At 33.9% G+C, this 9,318-nt stretch overlaps 2 protein-coding genes across 2 annotated transcripts in view; one reads left to right on the top strand and one right to left on the bottom strand.

Annotated features, from left to right (window-relative positions):
* Positions 1–4,131: 4,131 nt before the first annotated feature.
* Positions 4,132–5,183, bottom strand: LOC108908728 (zinc finger protein 761-like). Its single transcript, XM_018712853.1, has 2 exons — positions 4,564–5,183; positions 4,132–4,483 (listed from the first exon to the last, which is right to left on the bottom strand). The coding sequence occupies exons 1-2, from the start codon at positions 5,181–5,183 to the stop codon at positions 4,132–4,134; spliced, it is 972 nt and encodes a 323-aa protein (XP_018568369.1).
* A 1,400-nt stretch (positions 5,184–6,583) lies between these two features.
* LOC108908727 (zinc finger protein 761-like) overlaps positions 6,584–9,318 on the top strand; it is an 11,817-nt gene continuing 9,082 nt past the window's right edge. The window contains exons 1-3 of the mRNA XM_023454997.1: positions 6,584–6,830; positions 6,898–7,197; positions 7,281–7,477. Coding sequence (XP_023310765.1) covers positions 6,717–6,830; positions 6,898–7,197; positions 7,281–7,477 — 611 coding nt within the window. The 5' untranslated portion in view covers positions 6,584–6,716. The remainder of the gene's footprint in view (positions 6,831–6,897; positions 7,198–7,280; positions 7,478–9,318) is intronic.

The raw sequence follows: 9,318 nt of genomic DNA, 5'->3' as shown, positions 1-9,318 counted from the left end.
AGAAATTGACAAAGTTTAGAACAATGTAAAACCAAACCTTTTATGAAAAAACCGATGAGTTAATTCATGAAAAACTTCGTGAAATTCATGAATTAATTCTCGCTGTAAAACAGCTGTAAGTAACGCTATTGTATTTTGTTAGTGATATTTTAAGACATAGAAATCGACACTTTACTACGAAAACATGCTATCTCAGATTTCGGTTGAAAATCATGCTATCTCAAATTAAGCTTGGAAAACATGCTATCTCAGATCTTTAGGTAAAAACATGCTATCTCAGTGTGACTAGAAATTTAAGTTGGCACGTTGACTTATATGTTTTTAAAAAAGTAAGGAATGTTTATGTTCACGTACACTGTTTATTTTATTTTTTTTTATTCAACATTTTTCAATTAATTTTGTTAAGTTACTGTTATAAACGACAAAATTGTTAATTAAAAAATAGAATAATATGCAGTATGCTGCAACACGTACATTACTCGACGTTTTTCGAAATAACAAATTATAAAAAAAATAGTGTATACCTTAATATATAAAAATGTTTGTTATTACTAAAAATTATTAGATTTTTTTCATACGAGTTTGCTTTGATATCAAAATTAATAGCGTACTCATATCTGATTTATAATCGTTATTCTTGATACACTTATTTTTCTTTTTCACCTAATCTGGGATGCACAATTTATTCTGAAAATAATTTTGTATGCCTAAGGAGACTGCAATAAAAAGAATTATATAGTGGACCAGGCTAGGCTCTAAGCTCCGGGTCCGAATCGTTCTTACTGCACCTCAATAAAACCTCGCCTCATAGAATTTGGAAATGAAATGCAAGTATGTGACACTTTTAATGCCGGTACTTTATGATCTGCTGATGATAAACATGTGTGCATGGGGAACCGCGGAAATGTGCACGTGCAAATCATATGCGCCCGTCTCATCGATATATGTATACGTATCATTCAACTTTATACATTATGTTTATATTCCGGTTATTATGTTAACTCTATTAACATAAGTAAGAGTAGTGACTATAAATCAGGTAAGAGTGCGCTATTAATTTTGATATCAAAGCTTGTATGAAAGAAATCGAATATTTTTTAGTAATAACAAGCATTTTTATATATTAAGGATTAAGGTATATACTATTTTTTTTATAATTTGTTATTTCAAAAAACGTCGAGTAATGTACGTGTTGCAGCATACTGCATATTATTCTATTTTTATGATTAACAATTTTGTCGTAACTTAACAAAATTAATTGAAAAATGTTGAATAAAAAAAATAAAATAAACAGTGTACGTGAACATAAACATTCCTTACTTTTTTAAAAATATATTATATAAGTTTATTATAACGAGCGTTCAAATAAAAACGTGGTCGAAGTTGGCTCTGACACATTGGACGTAGGGAGTAGCTTATACCGACCAACTTAACCTCATTTCTCAACGAGCTGTATAGCAGCTGTCAGTTTCAATAACGTTAATGACTATATAACTTTATTTTAAAGAATAATCGTGATAACAATAACAAACAATTAAAGGAGCTGCGGAAAGTGTCCCCCTCCTTGTTATAACAATAAATTAAAGCAGCTGCTGAAAGTGTCCCCCTCCTTGTTCCAAGCACTTTTCACACCTGTTCCTCAAAGAATTAAAGACATTTTCTAAGATGCTCGGGGTATTGTTAATTTCACGAATCTTGTCTATAAGTCGAGCCTGCAGATGGTTTAAATCAGGAATAGGCAGTTCAAAAATAGTGTTTTTAAGGTAAGGCCACAAAAAGAAATCACACGGCGTAATATCACATGACCTCGGTGGAAATTCATGTTCAGCATTGAGACTTATTAGTCGATTTTGGAAAACTTCCCTCAACATATTCATCGTCTCGCCTGCCGTATGTGCCCTTGCGCCATCTTGTTGAAAGTAAAAGTTTGTAATTTCGTTTTCTTCCAGCTGGTTAACAAAAGGAGCGATAATTTCTTCTCTATACCTTTGCGCAGTAAGAGTACCATTAAAAAAAATAGGTCCATAAATCCTCCTTCGATTGAGAGCACACCAAACTCCAATTTTTTGAGCGTGTAGAGGGCCCTCGACAAAAAAGTTATCTGGTTTTTCAGAAGACCACATTCTCATATTCTGTGAGTTTACGTAACCACTTAAATGAAACCAGGCTTCATCAGAAAAAAAGGTGATATTATGAAGTTCACCGTAGTTGTTTAAAAACCATTCACAAAATACAGCCCGTCGCGGAAAATCAACTTCATGAAGTTCTTGCTGACAAGTTAAACGATAGGAGAACAAACGCAAATCTTTTTTTAACACTGTGTGGCAGGTACCGACTGATACTCCCACCATTTGTGATAAAACACGTACAGAAGTTCTTGGCGCATTTTCCATTATTTGTTGGACATTTTCTTTTAATTCTTCAGTCCGCTTTTTAGGTCGGCCGCTTCCTTCTTTTCTTGTTACACTGCCCGTTTCACGAAAAACATTAACACAACGCTGAACTGCACTTTGAAAAATTTTGTACTCAACAACGCCGGGAAATTGATTTTGAAATTCTATGAAACATTCCTCAATAGAATACTTCCATATTCCATCAATCTTGCGTCCATTTCTAAAGTAGGACTCTATGATAAACACTTTTTGTTCTTGAGAAAACACCATTTTAAACGCTTTTTAAAACGAAAATATTCAAATTGATAGCGGCGATATAGCGCTTTGACAGATGACGTTTAAGTTCATTTGCTATACGCTACGCCCTACGTCCAAATTTTCAGAACCAACTTGACCACGTTTTTATTTGAACGCTCGTTAAATGCACGATTTCAATCATTCAATGTGCCAACTTAAATTTCTAGTCACACTGAGAGCATGTTTTTACTTAAAGATCTGAGTTAGCATGTTTTCCAACTGAAATTTGAGATAGCATGTTTTCCAACCGAAATCTGAGGTAGCATGTTTTCGTACTAAAGCGTCGAAATAAGGTTTAAATCCTATTATAGTTGTTGTATTGTAGGCTCGAATGAATTAAATAAAAGTTAACTGTACATGCTGATTTTATAATACCGTACCTACCTTACTATAGCACCATTCACTATCGGATTGCTAAACTCCGCAAAAAAATTAAAAGGTGCGGAAGAATTTCCAAATTTTTTTAGTGATTTTTGAAAAGCTGCAACTTCGTGAATAATGGTCGTATTGAGAAAAAAAAGAAGCATCTTGAAGCTTGACCATTCTAGTTTTGAAACCTCGAGATAAAAAATTTTTTTAGAGCATCACTCCGAGTAATGAAAAATAACGCAAGACAAAAATTTAACATTTATTTTTTCAAAACTGCGCATGGAATTTTTTCTGGCCTAATCAATGCACATGGTCATTTAGTCTGATTCATCAGCTTCAATTTGTTTTTTTCTATTTCCCGTACGATTTTTTCAAATTGAGAATACGAGTACATGGTTAGAAATTTTAAAATGCATTTTTAAATCATTTAAACTCTTTCGGACCGCTCTTGACCGCTGACCCACAAAGGTTTATCGGGAGTGAATCTTGACTCACAGTATTCGGTCACTAACTTAGTGTTTACTGTGTTTTTAATGCATAGTGAACGACAAGGAGTAAACAGATCTTTTTACCTAGACACATCGTTAACTTTTTTAATGCTAAACAATTTGTTCCAGTTCTCATTATTTATCAAATTTTCAGTAAAAATTAGTGTACAGTATGTCTTTGAGTGTCTGTTCATTAGTGTTGTTAGAAACAGATGTAAACAACAAAAACACAAAAAATGCCGTTTATTTGTATCAGGGCAGATCTGATTTCGTTGCTAGTAGTTTGACATGGATCATAAAAAAAATCTAGTTTTTGTTGCTTATAAATCCCAATTTATAAAATCAGTGGCTGACTGGAGCTAATAAACAAATCCCTTATGTCTCGACAGATGTTGTGTTAAATTACTCTTATAAATGGTTTTATAATCACACGAATACCATTTCAATATCTTCTCTTCTGGGATGTCTTTGTGTCTAAGCTGATGTGTAAGATAGTACTTATACTTTATAATCACACAAATTGCATTTAAGAGAAGTCCTTGTGCTTTAATTGGTGTCGAATAAGATTGCTCTTATGAATGGTTTTAAAATCTCAGGAATTGCATTTCAATATTTCCTTTCAGCGATGCCTTTGTGCTGTAGTTGATGTCGTTTAAGGCTGTGCTTATGGTTTTATAATTGCATGAACCGCATTCCAACATCTCCTTCTTGGTGATGTCTTTATGTTTTAGTCGATGTCGCGTAAGGTTCCTCTTATGAATGGTTTGAAAATCGCAGGAGTCGCATTTCAACATCATTTCCACTTCAAGGATCTTTTTATGTGTTACTCGATGTTGTATAAGGCTCCTCTTATGAATGGTTTTAAAATCGCAGGAATCACATTTCAATATATTCTCCTCTGGAATGTCTTTGTGTCTCAGCTGATGTTTATAAAACCTGTAAAATAGGACTTACACCAGGTTTTATAATCACACAAATTGCATTTAAGTTTCTCGGAGAAGGCCTTGTGCTTTAACTGGTGTTGCGTAAGATTGTTCTTATGAATGGTTTTAAAATCGCAGGAATAACATTTGAACATTTCCCCTTCGGGGATGTTTTTATGTGTTATTTCATGTTGTCTAAGGCTCTTCTTATAAATAGTTTTAAATAATTCGCAGGAATCACATTTGAACATCTTCTCTGGCGGGATGTCTTTCTGTTTTAGTCGATGTTGTGTAAGATTGCTTTTATAAATGGTTTTAAAATCGCAGGAATAATATTTGACCATTTCCCCTTCAGGGATGTTTTTATGTGTTATTTGATGTTGTCTTAGGCTCTTCTTATAAATGGTTTTAAAGTCGCAGGAACCACATTTGAACATCTTCTCGGGCGGGATGTCTTTATGTTTTAGTCGATGTTGTGTAAGATTGCTCTTATAAATGGTTTTAAAATCGCATGAATTGCATTTGAACATCTTCTCAGGAACGTCTTTATGCTTTAGTCGGTGATGCGTAAGACTCCTCTTATAAAAGGCTTTATAAGCACATGATTCGCATTTGAACATCTCCTCCTCTGGGATGTGTTTATGTTGTAGTTGATGCCGTACAAGACTTCTCTTATAAATGGTTTTAAAATCACATGGATCGCATTTATACATCTGCTTTTTGGGAAAGTTGCCTTTGTGATGATTGGACTTGGTGAAAGTTTTATAGTTATACGATTCACATGTTAACACAGGTTTTTTGGTGATGTCTTTGTGGAGTACTAGATATCTCTTTTGACTAGTTTCATAATCGGAATCGCGATTGTTGGTCCGCACTTTAGACGAATCCTGGTGTTTCAACCAAAAGTTTTTTCCTTCCCTTCGTGTGGGTTCTCTTTGGGTATTATGCGTAGAATTATTTGTTCTTCCTCTTCCACATTTAAACAGTTAATTAAAAAACCCATGTGAGTGTCCAATGAATCGAGACAAACTTTGCATATAACGGATTCTCTGACGAAACTGAAGTTCTGTAAGAAAAAATCTATTACAATTTCTTTTTCTTGGAAAAGAATATACTTGATTATAATTTGAACAGATTATTGTCTTAAATAATGTACTTACAACTTCTGGAATATATTTGTGGAGCTTATCAACATCCACTTCTTTTATTGACGTAAACCCGCAAGTGATTATCTGCATACACAGTCGACAAAACCCTCTCGTCTTCTAACATATCTTTTAAATGCTCTTTACCTTTTATCTTTAGATAAATTTCACTTAGGTCGTCAGGCGCCCCCATTTCAACATCAATGTAAGGAAAGATACAGTCTTCCGTATCCATACAGGTAGCTATTAAATTAAACGCTGCGAACAGTTTAGCGGAACAAGTGTGGCACATTATGGATATATGTTCTCTTATCCCTTTCTAAAATGTAAATGATATCTCAGGAATGTCTCAAATGACAATGGTTTAACTTTTCTTACTAGTTTCAGCAAAAGGACCTGTTCAATAGTTTCTTATATTATTATAAAATCTCCAGTATTTAAGTTACTAAGGCACAGCTTACAGGACGTATCCTCCATGAGTATGCTTTTTTCAAACTTCCTCATTATTGTTATAACTTTCCACAAAATACGAAAATATGTATTAGTAACCCTAACTGCACATTACAATATTCAATGAACAATTCCTGTGGATACGCAGCCTACTTCAGGCGAAGGGCCCCACAGACTTTGTTTAATTCGCAATCCAAAATAAATGTATGCTTTTTTCAAACTTTAATACTACTTTAATATTTCCTTCTAAAGTGTAGAACCACAAAACATATAATACATAATGCATGAAAACCTATAAATATAAATACAGATACTACAGACCACAGAAACTTATAAGGTGATCATCACCGATCCGGATCAATGAGCAGGAACCGGTTCACTCGGATCAGTACGAAGAGTCAGATCAATGAACCGGATTAGTTATGATCTGCCCATCTCTAACTATATCTACAACATTTTGGTGTGACGTTATATCGTGTTGATATTTTATTATTTCGTAAATTAAGGTTATGTTGTGGAAGTCATACGCCTTATAAACTTCACTAAAAAGCTGTTTAGTTCGCTGTTAGCTGATTTTGGAGTATGTGTTTGTTCTCGACATATTTTTTATAATTCCGTGAAATTGCCGTTTCTTTTATAAAGCTTATTGAAATGGGGAACTCTGAGAAAACGTGTAGGCTTTGCCTCAACGTATTTGGCGACGGCAGCTTCAAAACAATAGATGGAACCATTAGAGAAGTTCTTGACGTTCTTCTGCTGAAGCTGGTAAGAAGGCTACAAAACTATTACTGAATATTGGACTTCTTTATTTCCTTCATCGCTATTATTTTAGAGCGTGGAAGATAATAAATCCGTAATATGTAATTCCTGTACCGTAAGACTGTTTGCCGCATTTCAATTCAAAGCAACTTGTATGGATACCGAAGACTGCATCTTTCCTTACGTTAATTCCGAAAATAAGGAACCGGTCGACTTAATGGACATTTATTTAAAGGAAGGAGGTAAAGAACATTTAAAAGACAGCTTAGAAGACGAGAGGATTTGTCGGCTGTGTATGCAAGTAGTCCCTTGCAAGTTTACATCAGTGGAAGAAGTTGATGGAGATATGCTCCGCAAATATATTCCAGAAGTGGTAAATACAATATGCGGTTTTAGAAATTTTTATAGAAATTATGTGTACTAGAAAACAATTATGTTAATTAACAATTCTTGTAGAATTTCAGTTCCACCAAAGAACCCGTCTTGTGCGAAGTTTGTCACGATTCGCTGGGCACCCACACGAGTTTCTTAAACGATTGTTTGGATGTGGAAGAGAAAATAAGAAATATGTGTAACAACAATGCGGCAGAGGGCCTGTCCTATATTAAAACCGAAGATGTTGAAATAAAACATGAAGAAAACGATGACGATAGGTAAGTTTTCAAATATTTTTCAATTCTTTCGCGAGATGTTAATAAGTTGGACAGGGTGCCTCAAACTCTATAGTATAAATAAATAAAATTTAGGACACGTGGTGTTAAATGGAACGAGGTAAGCTACATTTTCGATCGAAAGTATTTTCTTTGAGATTTGACAGAAACGACTAATAATGTCATGAATTATATTTTTTCCTGTATAAAGCTCTCTTTTTTCTAATAAATTTTTCCGTATTACTTCCCGTTTAAAAGTTATAAGCAATATCGTCCTAGAGTCTCAAAAGAAATAGCACCAAAAAATCACATTAGCGGTGGAAGGATCAAATAGTCGTTGGAAAATAATTGATTGAAGCTTTTACTTTGTGCATCGAGCTTTAATGATTAACTATTAATTAACCTCTAAGAGATTTCTAATAGTTCATGTGCTTGATTAAGGTTGTAGATTATTTCTAGATAATTAAAAAATATATATCACCATTTGAAGTTATATTTTCGTACCGTGAAAATCAGTAAAGTATTGACTTTTGTGTTTTCAGTATTACAAAGTTAAAATCGGAGTTAAGATTATTGACATAATTTTAATTGTTGCTATTTTTCGAACTATAATCCGTCCACAGAGCACTAGAATTAGACTTAACATTCTGTAAGAAACTAACAGATTTACTTACGTTTTACTGTAAATAATTTTCTTGACACAACACCTGGCAAACTTGCAATTCGTTGGGGCGCTAGCGTGATTGATTACGTATCAAGTTCACAGTTGTTCTCAAAATGTACATATGTGTGGATGGTTAAAAAAAAATATCCGTTAATATTTATAACTCTGAAACCTGACTTGCATTATATCACAAATTATATTGACTGTTGAAATACAGCGTGGCGAAAAAGTTCTGCATAAAATTCATATTTTCGTTAAACAATTTTTTTTTCGAAAAACGGTGAGACCCATCGATTTTTATTTGATCCAGGGCACCTTGTTATGTGGAATTTTTTTTTTTCGATAATCCACTTACGGCAGCGTTGACAATTTTTTTTTTAAATGACGACGCATATTTTTTTCGGTCGAAATTGATGACAGTGATAATTATCTAAACAACGGTGTGAAAATTTCGATGTCTTACATAAGAATTTTTTTTAGAAAAATGCACCTTAAGTTCTTGAATGCAATAATTTGCTGTTTACGGATCAAAGGCCTTAGAAAAAAATTTATTCGGCAGAAAGCATTTCAGATAACTTAAGTTGCAACTGGTGTTATGTAATATTTGCGGAATTATTCATCAGATATTGTCAGGATCCTGATTAAACTGCAAAATTTAGAACCAAGTTCAACCGCACAAAATCCAAATAGTATGTAGCAAATTAAGGTCGACTTTTTGTCTTCGAGTTTGCCGATAAATTCCTCAAAAAAAAAAGATCCAAAGAAATGTTTACTTGAAAGGAGTAGATTACCTGAAATATTGAAGACTAAAAATCAGTACCGATTTAACATTCTTTGGTGAAATCGTTTAATTCGAAATGGCAAAACTTAGTGAACGCGAAAGAATTGATATTTTGAGGATGATTGGTTTCGGCGATAAGTTACGAACCCATCAAGAAGCTTGCCAATTATTTAATGCAACGTACCCTGACAGACCACCAATTACGCAATCTACGGTTAGTAGGGTACTGGCAAGGTTTGAGGAAACTGGTAGTGTGAAAGATGCTCCTCGTGCGGGTCGTCCTAGAGTAGATGATGAAACTAGATTGAATATCCTGGTGGAGCTCCAGGACAACCCTCATTCTAGTACAAGGTCGATTGCATTGAACAATGATATTTCACATGTAACTGTGGTGAACTT

This window comes from Anoplophora glabripennis, unplaced genomic scaffold (genome assembly GCF_000390285.2).
Source record: "Anoplophora glabripennis isolate ALB-LARVAE unplaced genomic scaffold, Agla_2.0 scaffold446, whole genome shotgun sequence".
Taxonomy (NCBI): domain Eukaryota; kingdom Metazoa; phylum Arthropoda; class Insecta; order Coleoptera; family Cerambycidae; genus Anoplophora; species Anoplophora glabripennis.
Note: the sequence above shows the minus strand (reverse complement) of the source record. Positions and strands in the feature narration are given on the sequence as shown.

What these genes read in the sequence shown, in the direction of transcription:
- LOC108908728 (XM_018712853.1), bottom strand. Translation starts at nt 5,183, where the DNA reads ATGTATAAATGCGATCCATGTGATTTTAAAACCATTTATAAGAGAAGT. An exon ending in AACAATCTTACGCAACACCA is followed by an intron (nt 4,484 to 4,563) that starts GTTAAAGCACAA and finishes CCTATTTTACAG; the next exon opens with GTTTTATAAACATCAGCTGA.